The sequence below is a fragment of the Solanum verrucosum genome, unplaced genomic scaffold, assembly GCF_900185275.1.
Source record: "Solanum verrucosum unplaced genomic scaffold, falcon-dt-bn FXZP01000183.1, whole genome shotgun sequence".
NCBI classification, from domain to species: domain Eukaryota; kingdom Viridiplantae; phylum Streptophyta; class Magnoliopsida; order Solanales; family Solanaceae; genus Solanum; species Solanum verrucosum.
In genome coordinates, this window is record NW_026020430.1 from 5272483 (window position 1) to 5291981 (window position 19499).

At 31.9% G+C, this 19499-nt stretch overlaps 4 protein-coding genes across 4 annotated transcripts; all 4 read left to right on the top strand.

Annotated features, from left to right (window-relative positions):
- The first annotated feature begins 423 nt into the window (after positions 1-423).
- LOC125807797 (extensin-like) lies at positions 424-1381 on the top strand. Its single transcript, XM_049487533.1, has 3 exons — positions 424-757; positions 805-1098; positions 1158-1381. The coding sequence occupies exons 1-3, from the start codon at positions 424-426 to the stop codon at positions 1379-1381; spliced, it is 852 nt and encodes a 283-aa protein (XP_049343490.1).
- A 3114-nt stretch (positions 1382-4495) lies between these two features.
- LOC125807798 (extensin-like) lies at positions 4496-5686 on the top strand. The gene has a single exon (XM_049487534.1). It carries the CDS (start codon positions 4496-4498, stop codon positions 5684-5686), a length of 1191 nt encoding a protein of 396 aa, XP_049343491.1.
- A 6872-nt stretch (positions 5687-12558) lies between these two features.
- On the top strand, positions 12559-13830 carry LOC125807800 (uncharacterized). The gene has a single exon (XM_049487535.1). The coding sequence runs from the start codon at positions 12559-12561 to the stop codon at positions 13828-13830; it is 1272 nt and encodes a 423-aa protein (XP_049343492.1).
- A 3512-nt stretch (positions 13831-17342) lies between these two features.
- On the top strand, positions 17343-19250 carry LOC125807803 (uncharacterized). Its single transcript, XM_049487537.1, has one exon. The coding sequence runs from the start codon at positions 17343-17345 to the stop codon at positions 19248-19250; it is 1908 nt and encodes a 635-aa protein (XP_049343494.1).
- Positions 19251-19499: the final 249 nt, after the last annotated feature.

A 19499-nucleotide genomic window follows, 5' to 3' on the forward strand; every position in this document is an offset into this window, starting at 1 on the left:
AACCATATTAATTAACAAGCCTATGAATCCAACAAAATCAAGAATGAATCCTCAAAATACCTAACACTTTTAGCTTGTGCCTATGAAAAATTAACAAGTCTACGGTTAAAAAGGTTAATGACTTCAAAGTTTTTATTTATTTATCATTAAAAAAATAAATTCCTATATAAGTTTCTCCTTAATTAACTCAAAACACAGTCAACGGTCAGAGCTTCCATCCACCAAAAAGAAAACTTGCTCCAAGAACAAAGACTTGATTGTTTGTAGAAGTCACAAAATAGTTGTTTAGTTTCAAATTTCATGTGTATAAATAGATACATACTTGTTTCACAATGACACATCAATCTTTCTCATCATCCTCATTTTAATACAATTGTGCAAAAACATTAACAACCTATAGATATCAACAGTTGTAATAGTATCATGAAAACAGTCCTCATCTTACTTGTTCTTCTTGTTCTCTCAAGGATTGAATCAAATGAAGCCACAAGAAATCTTGATACTCATCTTCTATTGCCATCTTTGCATACCCGTCCTCCGGTTAAGACTCCAGCACCCGATCCAGGAACCGAGGCCAATGTGAATATGGCAAGCAAGTTTAATGAAAGGAATTACTTTGTTGGTCGTAAAGAAGTTGTTGTTTCTCCCCCTTCTCCTACTAATGCATATCCTCTTGATAAAACTCATCTTCTATTACCATCTTTGCAAACCCGTTCTCCAGTTGAGACTCCATCACCCAATCCAGGAATCGAGACCAGTGTGAATATGGCACGGTTACTGAAAGAAACTTTGTTGATCGTAAAGAAGTTGTTTTTGCTCCCCCTCCTCCAACTAATGCATATCCTCTTGATAAAACACATTTTCTATTACCATCTTTGCAAACCCGTCCTCCAGTTAAGACTCCATCACCCAATCCAGGAAGCGAGACCAGTGTGAATATGGCAAGCACAGTTACTGAAAGAAACTTTGTTGGTCGTAAAGAAGTTGTTTTTGCTCCCCCTCCTCCTACTAATGCATATCCTCTTGATAAAACACATCTTCTATTACCATCTTTGCAAACCCGTCCTCCAGTTAAGACTCCATCACCCAATCCAGGAAGTGAGACCAGTGTAAATATGGCAAGCACGGTTACTGAAAGAAACTTGTTGGTCGTAAAGAAGTTGGTTTTGCTCCTCCATCTCTGCAAAAAAACCCGGTCCCTACTCCTACACCCAATCCAGGTACTGGTGCACGTACGACTAGTGTCATGAGCCAAATTACAGAAAGGAACTTTGCAGGTCATAAAGAGACGGAAACTCGTCCTCCTCCTCTTCCTTCTTCCAGTAATACTACACAACATAAGGTCACAGATAAGGCAGTTGGCTTATTGGCTGCTCATTGAAGATATCTGTCATTATTATAATATAAGCAACAGTACTGTTGTAAATTATAATTATTTTTATTTAATTTATTCCTATATCATTTCATTTATTTTAATTAAGTATAACGAGATGCTAATATATGGGCTTCGATAGATCAATATGTACTCTTTATGTTTCTCTTCTTAACTTTCCGCATGAAGCAATGACTTCATTATATAGTCATGACTTTTCTATTTATAGATCGACATTGGGCTTTACAATTATCTAATCTTAGTAATATAACTACTTCTAAGTTATTATGTCAATATTTAATTATTAATCCTACGTTAATTAGGCTCTACTATATATATGCGTTCGGTTTAATTTCAAAATGAATAAACATGTAAAAAGTATCTACAACCTTAAAGGCATAACTTAAGCAGTGGCTTCAAAATCGGATATTCGTGCACTTCAAGCTAATTAATCGGTCCTTAAGTTTAGACGATTAATATAACGCACTTTCATTTTATGAATTTATTCTTCATTAAAAAAAATAATCAAATTTTGAGTTGATCAGGCATAAGCAAATACACATATAATTGTATTTGCTTATCATTTGTAATAATATTATTGTTCACAACGATTCATCTAAACAACATGAGGATTATAATAACACCATTTTTCCTTCTTCTTCTTCTTCTTTCAAGGATCGAAACAAATGAAGCAGCAAACTGGCGCCCGGTTCGGTCTCCGGCACCCCATCCGGGAATCAGCCCCAGTCCACATCCAGGAAGTGGAGTTACTGAAAGGAATTTTGTTGATCGTAAAAAAAATTCTTTTACTCCTCCTACTTATAAACATAATAATGTTCTTTTTGTTGCGCCCACGTCTATAAACGTCTAGAGACAACACGATATATATAAATAACTCATTTTTGTAACATTATTTAATTAAATCATATACTTTTTGAGAATAATTAATGTGTCTGCACATCATGAATATGTTCGTATTCTCGATAACAGGAACAATTTTGACTAATCGTCACTTTATTTTATGATATTTGGAACATAAATATATTTACATGATGAAACATATTTCTTGCTGCAAATTTTCAGATATTGCGAAACGAATATACCTTGCAGATGATATATATTTTATATATTACAACTATTCAAAGTATAATCAATGCAAATTTAATTACAAGAAAGGCCTAATTATTCTCAAGAATTAATTTGTAAGGTTTCACCGTTTTATTTTATGTGTCTTAATTTCATTAGATATTTACATTAAGAAATAGAAATGATTGAATTTTTTTATAGGATTTATTGATAATGAGTAAAAGTTGTCCTTTAAAACAAATTTGACTCCAAAAAGACTGATTTGCAACAAAAATTTCGATTAAAGAATGTTGTTGACCCAAAAAAAGTGTTAGGCTCCTCGTGATTTTTGCATGATCGCTATATTATAATTTGAATATGTTTTAAAAGATATAAGCTCATGATTGTACAAACGTATACATACAAACAGCAATAAACAAGAATTATATATTCTCTAACGTATCATGAAAGTACAATGAATTTATCAAAATGAAATTAATAACTCAATAAAAAAAGTACTAAAATAGAGAATTATTTTAAATTTATAAATTCTGAATAATTATTTATATGTATTCAGACTTCAAAGATTTCTTAATACGAATAAAGAATTTTGACAAAATTTAATATTATATTATGATTTGTGAGTGATATATATGTATGAAAAGTGGAAACTAAACGTGAAAGGTGCCAAGTGAATATGTGTTGTGCTTATCATAAGAAAAATCCAGTGTAGTGAGGGGCGTGCATGTCTTGGTTTTTTTTTTTCTCACTGTTTTCCTAAGTTTGTGAATAAATAATTGTCTGATAACGTTTGATATTCAACACTATTCGCATTTAAGTCTAAATGTCTAATTAAGTAAAAATTGCATACCATAAAACTCATTTCTAGGGATGGTGCACTCATAATATAATTTTTTCAATTCCTAGGAACACGAACGAGACCGCTCAGACTCTCAATTAAGAAGGGATAGATTTCAACCATCTCACCATAACTCATGTTAGATTATTGGTGCATGTCTAATTGTTCTTTTATATTCTTTTTTATTTCTTTTATTTTGTTTTCTTAAATATGAACTAAATAATTTTGTATTAAGAAAGTCAAATATTCTGACTACAATTTGAATTTCATCAAGGAAAAAAAATATAAAAGTCATTAGCTTATTTAGAAAGATTTAATATCTATAACTTTTATATTAAAAAAACAAAATCTTTTGAAAACGTGAATAAAACTTGTATCCTAAAACGTTTTTTTCTTTCAATTTTCACAAATAAAACTTACTAAAAATAAAATTAGAATCAAAATGTCCAAATTAAACCTAAGAGAAATATCAAAATACTAAAATGGTGTTAAAATTAACGAGTACTATCAAAAGCTACGTGTTTATAATCTTAAAAAGATGTGTATAATGGATTAAAATACTTTTTAAATTTTGTGATCTTAAAAATAACGCTTGAAATATTGAAATTAAAAAGTTACGTGATGATGGTGCATAAAATAATTTTCTCATATTTATTCGCATATAACATGAGTAATTCAGTTTCACAAATTTTCTTTGTTCAAGCAGTCAAATATTTTAAAAGAAAAAAGGTTGAAGTCTATTAACATCTAAAAAGGTTCAAATCCTATTATAACAAAACCATATTAATTAACAAGCCTATGAATCCAACAAAATCAAGAATGAATCCTCAAAATACCTAACACTTTTAGCTTGTGCCTATGAAAAATTAACAAGTCTATGGTTAAAAAGGTTAATGACTTCAAAGTTTTTATTTATATATCATTAAAAAAATTAATTCCTATATAAATTTCTCCTTAATTAACTCAAAACACAGTCAACGGTCAGAGCTTCCATGCACCAAAAAGAAAACTTGCTCCAAGAACAAAGACTTGACTGTTTGTAGAAGTCACAAAATAGTTGTTTAGTTTCAAATTTCATGTGTATAAATAGATACATACTTGTTTCACAATGACACATCAATCTTTCTTATCATCCTCATTTTAATACAATTGTGCAAAAATATTAACAACCTATAGATATCAACAGTTGTAATAGTATCATGAAAACAGTCCTCATCTTACTTGTTCTTCTTGTTCTCTCAAGGATTGAATCAAATGAAGCCACAGGAAATCTTGATACTCATCTTCTATTGCCATCTTTGCATACCCGTCCTCCAGTTAAGACTCCAGCACCCGATCCAGGAACCGAGGCCAATGTGAATATGGCAAGCAAGTTTAATGAAAGGAATTACTTTGTTGGTCGTAAAGAAGTTGTTGTTTCTCCCCCTTCTCCTACTAATGCATATCCTCTTGATAAAACTCATCTTCTATTACCATCTTTGCAAACCCGTTCTCCAGTTAAGACTCCATCACCCAATCCAGGAATCGAGACCAGTGTGAATATGTCAAGCACGGTTACTGAAAGAAACTTTATTGATCGTAAAGAAGTTGTTTTTGCTCCCCCTCCTCCTACTAATGCATATCCTCTTGATAAAACACATTTTCTATTACCATCTTTGCAAACCCGTCCTCCAGTTAAGACTCCATCACCCAATCCAGGAAGCGAGACCAGTGTGAATATGGCAAGCACGGTTACTGAAAGAAACTTTGTTGGTCATAAAGAAGTTGTTTTTGCTCCCCCTCCTCCTACTAATGCATATCCTCTTGATAAAATACATTTTCTATTACCATCTTTGCAAACTCGTCCCCCAGTTAAGACTCCATCACCCAATCCAGGAAGTGAGACCAGTGTGAATATGGCAAGCACGGTTACTGAAAGAAACTTTGTTAGTCGTAAAGAAGTTGTTTTTGCTCCCCCTCCTCCTACTAATGCATATCCTCTTGATAAAACACATTTTCTATTACCATCTTTGCAAACCCGTCCTCCAGTTAAGACTCCATCACTCAATCCAGGAAGCGAGACCAGTGTGAATATGGCAAGCACGGTTACCGAAAGAAACTTTGTTGGTCGTAAAGAAGTTGTTTTTGCTCCCCCTCCTCCTACTAATGCATATCCTCTTGATAAAACACATCTTCTATTACCATCTTTGCAAACCCGTCCTCCAGTTAAGACTCCATCACCCAATCCAGGAAGCGAGACCAGTGTAATTATGGCAAGCACGGTTATTGAAAGAAACTTTGTTGGTCGTAAAGAAGTTGGTTTTGCTCCTCCATCTCCACTTCCTTCTACTAATGCATACCCACAAAATAATGTCCTTTTTGATGTGTCCATTGCTATTACTCAGAAATAAGCTTAGCATGTTTTATAAGAAGAACCTCCTTATTTGTAATATTTTTTAATTCATTCATACACTTAACAAAGAATAAATAAAGGCTTACATTCTAATAGTACCTGTGAGAATCTCTCACATAATAGGTGTATATTCAAATTCAATTGCTACTACTCAGAAATAAGCTTAGCATGTTGTATTGGTACATTACACAAATTACTTGGACAGGTTGTTGGTGTGGTGGATAAAAAGAAAAATGTTGATCAATTGTATTTGTTTAAGATATATTTGGAATTATTGTCATGATAAAGCGTTTTTAGTTTCTTATCTCAAATGCCAGTACTGCGCATAATTATCGGTTGTCATCCTTTAAATGCAATTGGACTCTTCAAAAATGTCATTAAATGTGTATTGAATCCTCCAAAAACAGTGCAGTTTTGGAGGATCCAATACGGTGTTATCAGTTATCATCTTTTAAAATACAATATGAACTCAGTATGTTGCTCGCAGTCTTCAAAAATGTCATAAATGTACCAAATCCTCCAAAAATAAGACAATTTTAGAAGACCCGACACAGATATAACCATATTTTAAAATAGTCCGAGCAACATATTACTACACATTTATCGTAAAGATGTATGTGAAAGCCTTGGATTAGCAAGACTACAGGAACTAGAATGTATAGTGGTGTAGAATGGACCGACACCGAATTATTCATTCCCGGTTTCAAGTTCAAGTCTTGAGTATGAAGAAAATCTTGTTGGGACTTGGGAGCATATTCATCCCAGATGGGCCCTGCAATGTGCGATATGAATTTAACAAGGGCTTCAATGTGGCTTCGAACATCGAGTAGGAAACCAATGTGGACTCTGAACATCGAGCGCAAAAAAAGGAGAAGATATGATATACACTCTCAAAACATAAAGCAAATTGACATTCATACGCAAATTCGCAAATAATCAGCGGAAGTATAATAGTCTGACCACTCTCATAATAATCACCAAGTGAGAAATATATACCTTTCTGACTTGAAAATTCTTTCAATAGCATAGTAGAGATTTTTAATTTATGTGTTCTAAATAAATTATTTATATATATTAATCAGACTTTAAAGATTCGCTATAATAAATAAAGAATTTTGTGTAATTATTTAGTGATAATAATATAATTGTTTCTATATTATATTTAGCACCAATAATATTATAAGGTTTTTTATAACCAACACTCATAGAAATGTTACTAGGTTTTGGCGACTCTGGATACAATGACATTAACTCAATTGTCATTAAATGTTTTTGTGATAATACTAATATAAAAATTTATTGCGACTAAATATCTCTTTTGTTATAGTAATTTCTTAATACGCATGTATAATTTTGGCCTAAATTATTGAATTCTATACTATCCATAGCTAGAACTCAGACTATAAATATATATCTTTTATAAAAATAATTTTTAAATTATTTACTCATATTTATTTGGTTCGTTTTTCTTGTTATTCGAATCTCAAAATTAGCGAGTATTCCGTATAAGTCGATTCACTTATTATTCTCCTACCACATGAATTAATATATGACCCATTCAATTTCTAAAAATTAATATATACTATCCATACCTTGCATTGAGTCGTTCAAGTCCATAATTCGGCATGAACCATTTTTTTTAAGAAGTCTTTTACAAATGTTTAAACTTTGTATTAAGACTTAAGCTTTGAAGTTGAGTAAAGAGCAAAAGTAAAGTTCATTTTCTTCAAAGAAGTATATGGGAACTAAGTATTCCGAAGAAGTTTGAAAATGTTTTCACAATTTGAGAAAGAAACGGGAACATCGATTCCAAGAGAGCTTTTAAGCTAAGTTTTGAGTAATTATCTCAAACCAAAGAAAGAAGTTGTTTTAAAACATATGAGCTAAGTATATTTTTGGGAGTAGTATTGAGCACCGATATGGGGATGCGAGTTCATATTAACTCAAGTCTCCATAAACCATGTAGCCATCATGGGTATTAATGGGTCATACTTTTTAGATGATCACATAAGTTAAGCTAGTGGATCCACTAAGTTAAGCGTTCTATATGACGACAAATTATATGACAGTTCTGACAGCGTGGGCAATATGTTGTATGACCACTTAGGCTAATAGTGGTGGTTGTTGGTTAGAGAATCTCCCACATAAACTATATTACTTTATTATATAAGTAAAGTTGAGTTTGTTATTGCATTTTCTTTAACGAACTAAGTTGTTTTTACTGTTTTATAAAGTTTTCCATATATTGCATGTGTATTGTTGCTTTATATTGAGTTGAGTACCCAGAGTCGAATATCATATCTTTGAGTTGAGTATCTAATCTCTGAGTTGAGTATCTTATCCTTGAGTAAGTTTGAGTAGTTTTGAGTATTCTTGAGTATTCCTTGAGTTGAGTAAGTTTGAGAAGAAGTAAGTATGTTTCATTTTTATCAAGTTTCAAGCTTATGTTTATGCTTTAGAATTCCTCTTAACGTACTGAGTCATTTGGCCTGCATCTTTTCATGATGCAGACATAGGTATTTAGGATTATCAACAGGAGTTTCGTTGATACATCCGAGAGTTCGAGTTAGCTATGGTGAGCCTCCTTGCTTCCTGAGGATTTCATTTACCTTTCAGTTATATCAGTTGTTAGGATGTCGTGGGTCTTGTCATGACTTCCATCTTTATCAGTTAGAGGCTTCATAAATAGTCAATATAGTTGAGAAGTCTGTATTATTTATCCATTTATTTTATTAAATGTTTAAAATAGTTGCCTATTTTATGGCGAATTGAATATATTATTTTTATTCTAAGTTGTTCATTTGAATTAATATTTTACAAAGTTGAGTTTGTTGAATTTTATTTCAATTTTAAGCTTTTGCATGCTTAAGTTAGTCTTCCGCTTGTAATCAGCCAGGATGAGGGTTCGCTTGGAGACCATCAATGGTTCTTGAGTGCCGGCCACGTTCAGGGTGTAGACTCGGATCGTGACATCTTGGTTATAGAATAGGTTATTGAAAGTGGAAAAAGCAAGTTTATTTTTCAAAGTTGGAAATAGTAGTACTAAAAACAAAAAACAAATGCGATTAGACTTCTATTAGTTTTCATGTTTGGTAGAAAAAAACATGTTGTTTGACAATTTTTTACAAAGTAGACTTTGTACATATATACTGAATATCCAATACACATGCAATGCAAGCCTTATCAGATGGGCCTAGTAGGCTACTACTCCATGAGATAAGCTAAACTCCAATGTCTGATAATTAAGCCTGAATTTCATGCATAAATTCTTTAAATTCAATCATTCATTTTTAAAATATGAATCTCGGAAGTTCGATCCATATAATGCTTAGCTTCAAATACGTATATATAAAGATTTTAAACTTCAACTCTATAATAATGCTTAAATAATATTTATTTCATCTTATATTAAATGTCATCTTAACAAAAATGAACTAAATTATCTCTAACTAAGAAATGTCTCTAAAAAATTAAACATTATTAAGAAGATGGAGTATAAGGTTGTAGTTGGAAAAACATATTAATTATTGTCTTAAATTTTTAAGATAATATTTATTTTAGAATTTTCTTTTTATTAAGATAAACACTTATTTTGAAACGGAAAATTGATTATTCATGATCTTCGCACTCTTGTAAGTCGTAAAACATGTAAACGTGTGTAGTGATCTGTTATACTGGAAAAAAATTATAGTATATAAAATATTGAATACAAAATTTTAAAAAAGAATTACACGTCATTTAAATCTTGATCCCAGTACAGAACACATATCAGTATTGTTGAGTTTTCTGTTGTTTATTACGTTTACCAAAATATATGACCAATTCAGTTCAATTTCTCAATTTTTCATTCTTAAGCCCAGCAGTCAATGGTCAAAGCTCTCTCCTATGAAACTATAGCTAGTAATTCTTGAAGAAATCAAAGTCTTAAAACACGTTATATTATTATGTCAGTATAGAAGTACGTACATTAATATATAGAGCTTCTTATATATATATGTATGTAATGGAATCATATTCATAAACAAAATATATAGAGCTTCTTCATTCAAACATTTTTACAACAAAATCAAGCATGATGTTAACTCAAAGTAACAATTTTTCTTCTCATGATGTTCGTATGATGATCATATTATTACTAATTTTTTTCACAATTTGCTTGAGCCAAACAAGTGAAGCAGGAAGAGTACTAAAGGAAAAAGACAAATATCTTTTATTACCATCTCTGCAAAAAACTCCGGTCCCTACTCCTACACCCAATCCAGGTACTGGTGCACGTACGACTAGTGTCATGAGCCAAATTACAGAAAGGAACTTTGCAGGTCATAAAGAGACGGAAACTCGTCCTCCTCCTCTTCCTTCTTCCAGTAATATTACACAACATAAGGTCACAGATAAGGCAGTTGGCTTATTTGCTGCTCATTGAAGATATCTATCATTATTATAATATAAGCAACAGTACTGTTGTAAATTATAATTATTTTTATTTAATTTATTCCTATATCATTTCATTTATTTTAATTAAGTATAACGAGATGCTAATATATGGGCTTCGATATATCAATATGTACTCTTTATGTTTCTCTTCTTAACTTTCCGCATGAAGCAATGACTTCATTATATAGTCATGACTTTTCTATTTATAGATCGACATTGGACTTTACAATTATCTAATCTTAGTAATATAACTACTTCTAAGTTATTATGTCAATATTTAATTATTAATCCTACGTTAATTAGGCTCTACTATATATATGCGTTCGGTTTAATTTCAAAATGAATAAACATGTAAAAGGTTTGCTTCTGCGTCGTCTAAACATAATAATGCTCTTTTTGTGGCGCCCACGTCTACTACTCGTGAATAAATGTCTATGATAAACGTCTAGACAACATGATATATAATTAAATAACTCATTTTTGTAACATTATTTAATTAAATCATATACTTTTTGAGAATAATTAATGTGTCTGCACATGAATATGTTCGTATTCTGGATAACAGGAACAATTTTGACTAATCGTCACTTTATTTTATGATTTTTGGAACAAATATATATTTACATGATGAAACATATTTCTTGCTGCAAATTTTCAGATATTGCGCAACGAATTATTAACCTTGCAGATGATATATGTTTTATATATTAAAACTATTCAAAGTATAATCAATGCAAATTTAATTACAAGAAAGGCCTCATTCACAATAATTAATTTGCAAGGTTTCAATGTTTTATTTTATGTGTGTTAATTTCATTAGATATTTACATTAAGAAAATACAAAAGATTGATTTTTTTTATAGGATTTATTGATAATGAGTAAAAGTTTTCCTTTAAAACAAATTTGACTTCAAAAAGACTGATTTGCAACAAAAATTTCGTTTAAAGAATGTTGTTGACCCAAAAAAAAAGTGTTAGGCTCCTCGTGATTCTTGCAATGATCGCTATATTTTAATTTGAATCTGTTTAAAAAGAAATAAACTCATTATTTGTACAAACTTATACATACAAATAGTAATAAACAAGAATTATATATTCTCTAACGTATCGTGAATGTACAATGAATTCATCAAATGAAATTAATAACTCAAGTGAATAATGTACATGTTGTGCTTATCATAAGAAAAATCCAGTGTAGTGAGGGGCGTGCATGTCTTGGTTTTTTTTTTTTTTCCCTCTCTCTCACTGTTTTCCTAAGTTTTTGAATAAATAATTGTCTCATAATATAATTTTTTCAATTCCTAGGAACACGAACGAGATCACTGAGGCTCTCAATTAAGAAGTGATAGATTTCAACCATCTCACCATAACTCATGTTAGATTATTGGTGCGTGTCTAATTGTTCTTTTATATTATTTTTCATTTCTTTTATTTTGTTTTCTTAAATATGAACTAAATAATTTTGTATTAAGAAAGTCAAATATTCTGACTACAATTTGAATTTCATCAAGGAAAAAAAATATAAAAGTCATTAGCTTATTTAGAAAGATTTAATATCTATAACTTTTATATTAAAAAAACAAAATCTTTTGAAAACGTGAATAAAACTTGTATCCTAAAACGTTTTTTTCTTTCAATTTTCACAAACAAAACTTGCTAAAAATAAAATTAGAATCAAAATGTACCAATTAAACCTAAGAGAAATATCAAAATACTAAAATGGTGTTAAAATTAACGAGTACTATCAAAAGCTACGTGTTTATAATCTTAAAAAGATGTGTATAATGGATTAAAATACTTTTTAAATTTTGTAATCTTAAAAATAACACTTGAAATATTGAAATTAAAAAGTTACGTGATGATGGTGCATAAAATAATTTTCTCATATTTATTTGCATATAACATGAGTAAATCAGTTTCTCAAATTTTCTTTGTTCAAGCAGTCAAATATTTTAAAAGAAAAAAGGTTGAAGTCTATTAACATCTAAAAAGGTTCAAATCCTATTATAACAAAACCATATTAATTAACAAGCCTATGAATCCAACAAAATCAAGAATGAATCCTCAAAATACCTAACACTTTTAGCTTGTGCCTATGAAAAATTAACAAGTCTATGGTTAAAAAGGTTAATGACTTCAAAGTTTTTATTTATATATCATTAAAAAAATTAATTCCTATATAAGTTTCTCCTTAATTAACTCAAAACACAGTCAACGGTCAAAGCTTCCATGCACCAAAAAGAAAACTTGCTCCAAGAACAAAGACTTGATTGTTTGTAGAAGTCACAAAATAGTTGTTTAGTTTCAAATTTCATGTGTATAAATAGATACATACTTGTTTCACAATGACACATCAATCTTTCTCATCATCCTCATTTTAATACAATTGTGCAAAAACATTAACAACCTATAGATATCAACAGTTGTAATAGTATCATGAAAACAGTCCTCATCTTACTTGTTCTTCTTGTTCTCTCAAGGATTGAATCAAATGAAGCCACAAGAAATCTTGATACTCATCTTCTATTGCCATCTTTGCATACCCGTCCTCCAGTTAAGACTCCAGCACCCGATCCAGGAACCGAGGCCAATGTGAATATGGCAAGCAAGTTTAATGAAAGGAATTACTTTGTTGGTCGTAAAGAAGTTGTTGTTTCTCCCCCTCCTCCTACCAATGCAAATCCTCTGGATAAAACACATATTTTATTACCACTTTTGCAAACCCGTGCTCCAGTTAAGACTCCATCACCCAATCCAGGAAGCGAGACTAGTGTCAATATGGCAAGCACGGTTACTGAAAGAAACTTTCTTGGTCGTAAAGAAGTTGTTTTTGCTCCCCCTCCTCCTACTAATGCATATCCTCTTGATAAAACACATTTTCTATTACCATCTTTGCAAACCCGTCCTCCAGTTAAGACTCCATCACCCAATCCAGGAAGCGAGACCAGTGTGAATATGGCAAGCACGTTTACTGAAAGAAACTTTGTTGGTCATAAAGAAGTTGTTTTTGCTCCCCCTCCTCCTACTAATGCATATCCTCTTGATAAAACACATTTTCTATTACCATCTTTCCAAACCCGTCCTCCAGTTAAGACTCCATCACCCAATCCAGGAAGCGAGACCAGTGTGAATATGGCAAGCACGGTTAGTGAAAGAAACTTTGTTGGTCATAAAGAAGTTGTTTTTGCTCCCCCTCCTCCTACTAATGCATATCCTCTTGATGAAACACATTTTCTATTACCATCTTTGCAAACCCGTCCTCCAGTTAAGACTCCATCACCCAATCCAGGAAGCGAGACCAGTGTGAATATGGCAAGCACGGTTAGTGAAAGAAACTTTGTTGGTCATAAAGAAGTTGTTTTTGCTCCCCCTCCTCCTACTAATGCATATCCTCTTGATAAAACACATTTTCTATTACCATCTTTGCAAACCCGTCCTCCAGTTAAGACTCCATCACCCAATCCAGGAAGCGAGACCAGTGTGAATATGGCAAGCACAGTTACTGAAAGAAACTTTGTTGGTCGTAAAGAAGTTGTTTTTGCTCCCCCTCCTCCTACTAATGCATATCCTCTTGATAAAACACATCTTCTATTACCATCTTTGCAAACCCGTCCTCCAGTTAAGACTCCATCACCCAATCCAGGAAGCGAGACCAGTGTGAATATGGCAAGCACAGTTACTGAAAGAAACTTTGTTGGTCGTAAATAAGTTGTTTTTGCTCCCCCTCCTCCTACTAATGCATATCCTCTTGATAAAACACATCTTCTATTACCATCTTTGCAAACCCGTCCTCCAGTTAAGACTCCATCACCCAATCCAGGAAGCGAGACCAGTGTGAATATGGCAAGCACGGTTACTGAAAGAAACTTTGTTGGTCGTAAAGAAGTTGGTTTTGCTCCTCCATCTCTGCAAAAAACTCCGGTCCCTACTCCTACACCCAATCCAAGTACTGGTGCACGTACGACTAGTGTCATGAGCCAAATTACAGAAAGGAACTTTGCAGGTCATAAAGAGACGGAAACTCGTCCTCCTCCTCTTCCTTCTTCCAGTAATATTACACAACATAAGGTCACAGATAAGGCAGTTGGCTTATTTGCTGCTCATTGAAGATATCTATCATTATTATAATATAAGCAACAGTACTGTTGTAAATTATAATTATTTTTATTTAATTTATTCCTATATCATTTCATTTATTTTAATTAAGTATAACGAGATGCTAATATATGGGCTTCGATAGATCAATATGTACTCTTTATGTTTCTCTTCTTAACTTTCCGCATGAAGCAATGACTTCATTATATAGTCATGACTTTTCTATTTATAGATTGACATTGGACTTTACAATTATCTAATCTTAGTAATATAACTACTTCTAAGTTATTATGTCAATATTTAATTATTAATCCTACGTTAATTAGGCTCTACTATATATATGCGTTCGGTTTAATTTCAAAATGAATAAACATGTAAAAAGTATCTACAACCTTAAAGGCATAACTTAAGCAGTGGCTTCAAAATCGGATATTCGTGCACTTCAAGCTAATTAATCGGTCCTTAACTCTTAAGTTTAGACGATTAATATAACGCACTTTCATTTTATGAATTTATTCTTCATTAAAAAAAATAATCAAATTTTGAGTTGATCAGGCATAAGCAAATACACATATAATTGTATTTACTTATCATTTGTAATAATATTGTTGTTCACAACGATACATCTAAACAACATGAGGATTATATTAACACCATTTTTCCTTCTTCTTCTTCTTTCAAGGATCGAAACAAATGAAGCAGCAAACTGGCGCCCGGTTCGGTCTCCGGCACCCCATCCGGGAATAGCCCCAGCCCACCTCGGCCGGGAAGTGGAGTTACTGAAAGGAATTTTGTTGGTCGTAAAAAAAATTCTTTTACTCCTCCTACTTATAAACATAATAATGTTCCTTTTGTTGCGCCCACGTCTATAAACGTCTAGAGACAACACGATATATATAAATAACTCATTTTTGTAACATTATTTAATTAAATCATATACTTTTTGAGAATAATTAATGTGTCTGCACATCATGAATATGTTCGTATTCTCGATAACAGGAACAATTTTGACTAATCGTCACTTTATTTTATGATATTTGGAACATATATATATTTACATGATGAAACATATTTCTTGCTGCAAATTTTCAGATATTGCGAAACGAATATACCTTGCAGATGATATATATTTTATATATTAAAACTATTCAAAGTATAATCAATGCAAATTTAATTACAAGAAAGGCCTAATTATTCTCAAGAATTAATTTGTAAGGTTTCACTGTTTTATTTTATGTGTCTTAATTTCATTAGATATTTACATTAAGAAATAGAAATGATTGAATTTTTTTATAGGATTTATTGATAATGAGTAAAAGTTGTCCTTTAAAACAAATTTGACTCCAAAAAGACTGATTTGCAACAAAAATTTCGATTAAAGAATGTTGTTGACCCAAAAAAAGTGTTAGGCTCCTCGTGATTTTTGCATGATCGCTATATTATAATTTGAATATGTTTTAAAAGATATAAGCTCATGATTGTACAAACGTATACATACAAACAGCAATAAACAAGAATTATATATTCTCTAACGTATCATGAAAGTACAATGAATTTATCAAAATGAAATTAATAACTCAATAAAAAAAGTACTAAAATAGAGAATTATTTTAAATTTATAAATTCTGAATAATTATTTATATGTATTCAAACTTCAAAGATTTCTTAATACGAATAAAGTATTTTCACAAAATTTAATATTATATTATGATTTGTGAGTGATATATATGTATGAAAAGTGGAAACTAAACGTGAAAGGTGCAAAGTGAATATGTGTTGTGCTTATCATAAGAAAAATCCAGTGTAGTGAGGGGCGTGCATGCCTTGGTTTTTTTTTTCTCACTGTTTTCCTAAGTTTGTGAATAAATAATTGTCTGATAACGTTTGGTATTCAACACTATTCGCATTTAAGTCTAAATGTCTAATTAAGTAAAAATTGCATACCATAAAACTCATTTCTAGGGATGGTGCACTCATAATATAAATTTTTCAATTCCTAGGAACACGAACGAGACCGCTCAGGCTCTCAATTAAGAAGGGATAGATTTCAACCATCTCACCATAACTCATGTTAGATTATTGGTGCATGTCTAATTGTTCTTTTATATTCTTTTTTATTTCTTTTATTTTGTTTTCTTAAATATGAACTAAATAATTTTGTATTAAGAAAGTCAAATATTCTGACTACAATTTGAATTTCATCAAGGAAAAAAAATATAAAAGTCATTAGCTTATTTAGAAAGATTTAATATCTATAACTTTTATATTAAAAAAACAAAATCTTTTGAAAACGTGAATAAAACTTGTATCCTAAAACGTTTTTTTTCTTTCAATTTTCACAAATAAAACTTACTAAAAATAAAATTAGAATCAAAATGTCCAAATTAAACCTAAGAGAAATATCAAAATACTAAAATGGTGTTAAAATTAACGAGTACTATCAAAAGCTACGTGTTTATAATCTTAAAAAGATGTGTATAATGGATTAAAATACTTTTTAAATTTTGTGATCTTAAAAATAACACTTGAAATATTGAAATTAAAAAGTTACGTGATGATGGTGCATAAAATAATTTTCTCATATTTATTCGCATATAACATGAGTAATTCAGTTTCTCAAATTTTCTTTGTTCAAGCAGTCAAATATTTTAAAAGAAAAAAGGTTGAAGTCTATTAACATCTAAAAAGGTTCAAATCCTATTATAACAAAACCATATTAATTAACAAGCCTATGCATCCAACAAAATCAAGAATGAATCCTCAAAATACCTAACACTTTTAGCTTGTGCCTATGAAAAATTAACAAGTCTATGGTCAAAAAGGTTAATGACTTCAAAGTTTTTATTTATATATCATTAAAAAAATAAATTCCTATATAAGTTTCTCCTTAATTAACTCAAAACAGTCAACGGTCGGAGCTTCCATGCACCAAAAAGAAAACTTGCTCCAAGAACAAAGACTTGATTGTTTGTAGAAGTCACAAAATAGTTGTTTAGTTTCAAATTTCATGTGTATAAATAGATACATACTTGTTTCACAATGACACATCAATCTTTCTCATCATCCTCATTTTAATACAATTGTGCAAAAACATTAACAACCAATAGATATATTGTAATAGTATCATGAAAACATTCCTCATCTTACTTGTTCTTCTTGTTCTCTCAAGGATTGAAACAAATGAAGCCACTAGAAATCTTGATGAAACTCATCTTCTATTGCCATCTTTGCATACCCGTCCTCCAGTTAAGACTCCAGCACCCGATCCAAGAACCGAGGCCAATGTGAATATGGCAAGCAAGTTTAATGAAAGGAATTACTTTGTTGGTCGTAAAGAAGTTGTTTTTGCTCCCCCTCCTCCTACTAATGCATATCCTCTTGATAAAACACATTTTTTATTACCATCTTTGCAAACCTGTCCTCCAGTTAAGACTCCATCACCTAATTCAGGAAGCGAGACTAGTGTGAATATGGCAAGCACGGTTACTGAAAGAAACTTTCTTGGTCGTAAAGAAGTTGTTTTTGCTACCCCTCCTCCTACCAATGTATATCCTTTTGATAAAACACATCTTCTATTACCATCTTTGCAAACCTGTCCTCCAATTAAGACTCCATCACCCAATCCAGGAAGTGAGAATAGTGTGAATATGGCAAGCACAGTTACTGAAAGAAACTTTGTTGGTCGTAGAGAAGTTAGTTTTGCTCCCCCTCCTCCTACTAATGCATATCCTCTTGATAAAACACATTTTCTATTACCATCTTTGCAAACCCGTCCTCCAGTTAAGACTCCATCACCCAATCCAGGAAGCGAGACCGGTGTGAATATGGCAAGCACGGTTACTGAAAGAAACTTTGTTGGTCGTAAAGAAGTTGTTTTTGCTCCCCCTCCTCCTACTAATGCATATCCTCTTGATAAAACATATTTTCTATTACCATCTTTGCAAACCCGTCCTCCAGTTAAGACTCCATCACCCAATCCAGGAAGCGAGACCAGTGTGAATATGGCAAGCATGGTTACTGAAAGAAATTTTGTTGGTCGACGTAAAAAAGTTTTTTTTGCGCCCCCTCCTCCTAGTAATGAAAATCCTCTGGATAAAACACGTCTATTATTACCATTTTTGCAAACCCGTGCTCCAGTTAAGACTCCATCACCTAATCCAGGAAGAGAGACTAGTGTGAATATGGCAAGCACGGTTACTGAAAGAAATTTTGTTGGTTGTAAAGAAGTTGTTTTTGCTCCCCTTCCTCCTACTAATGCATATCCTCTTGATAAAACACATTTTCTATTACTATTTTTGCAAACCCGTCCTCCAGTTAAGACTCCATCACCCAATCCAGGAAGTGAGACCAGTGTGAATATGGCAAGCACGGTTACTGAAAGAAACTTTCTTGGTCGTAAAGAAGTTGTTTTTGCTCCCACTCCTCCTACTAATGCATATCCTCTTGATAAAACACATTTTCTATTACCATCTTTTCAAACCCGTCCTCCAGTTAAGACTCCATCACCCAATCCAGGAAGCGAGACCAGTGTGAATATGGCAAGCACAATTAGTGAAAGAAACTTTGTTGGTCGACGTAAAGAAGTTGTTTTTGCTCCCCCTCCTCCTAGTAATGCAAATCCTCCGGATAAAACACATCTTTTATTACCATTTTTGCAAACCCGTGCTCCAGTTAAGACTCCATCACCTAATCCAGGAAGCGAGACCAGTGTGAATATGGCAAGCACGGTTACCGAAAGAAATTTTGTTGGTCGTAAAGAAGTTGTTTTTGCTCCCTCTCCTCCTACTAATGCATATCCTCTTGATAAAACACATTTTCTATTACCATCTTTGCAAACCCGTCCTCCAGTTAAGACTCCATCACCCAATCCAGGAAGCGAGACTAGTGTGAATATGGCAAGCACGGTTACTAAAAGAAACTTTGTTGGTCGTAAAGAAGTTGGTTTTGCTCCTCCACCTCCACTTCCTTCTACTAATGCATACCCACAAAATAATGTCCTTTTTGATGTGTCCATTGCTACTACTCAGAAATAAGCTTAACATGTTTGACAAGAAGAACCTCCTTATTTGTAATATTTTTTAATTCATTCATACACTTAACAAAGAATAAATAAAGGCTTACATTCTAATAGTACCTGTGAGAATCTTTCACATAATAGGTGTATATTAAAATTCAATTCTTACTATTGTTTTGTTTTTGTTGTATTGCTACATTACACAAATTACTTGGACAGGTTGTTGGTGTGGTGGATAAAAAGAAAAATGTTGATCAATTGTATTTGT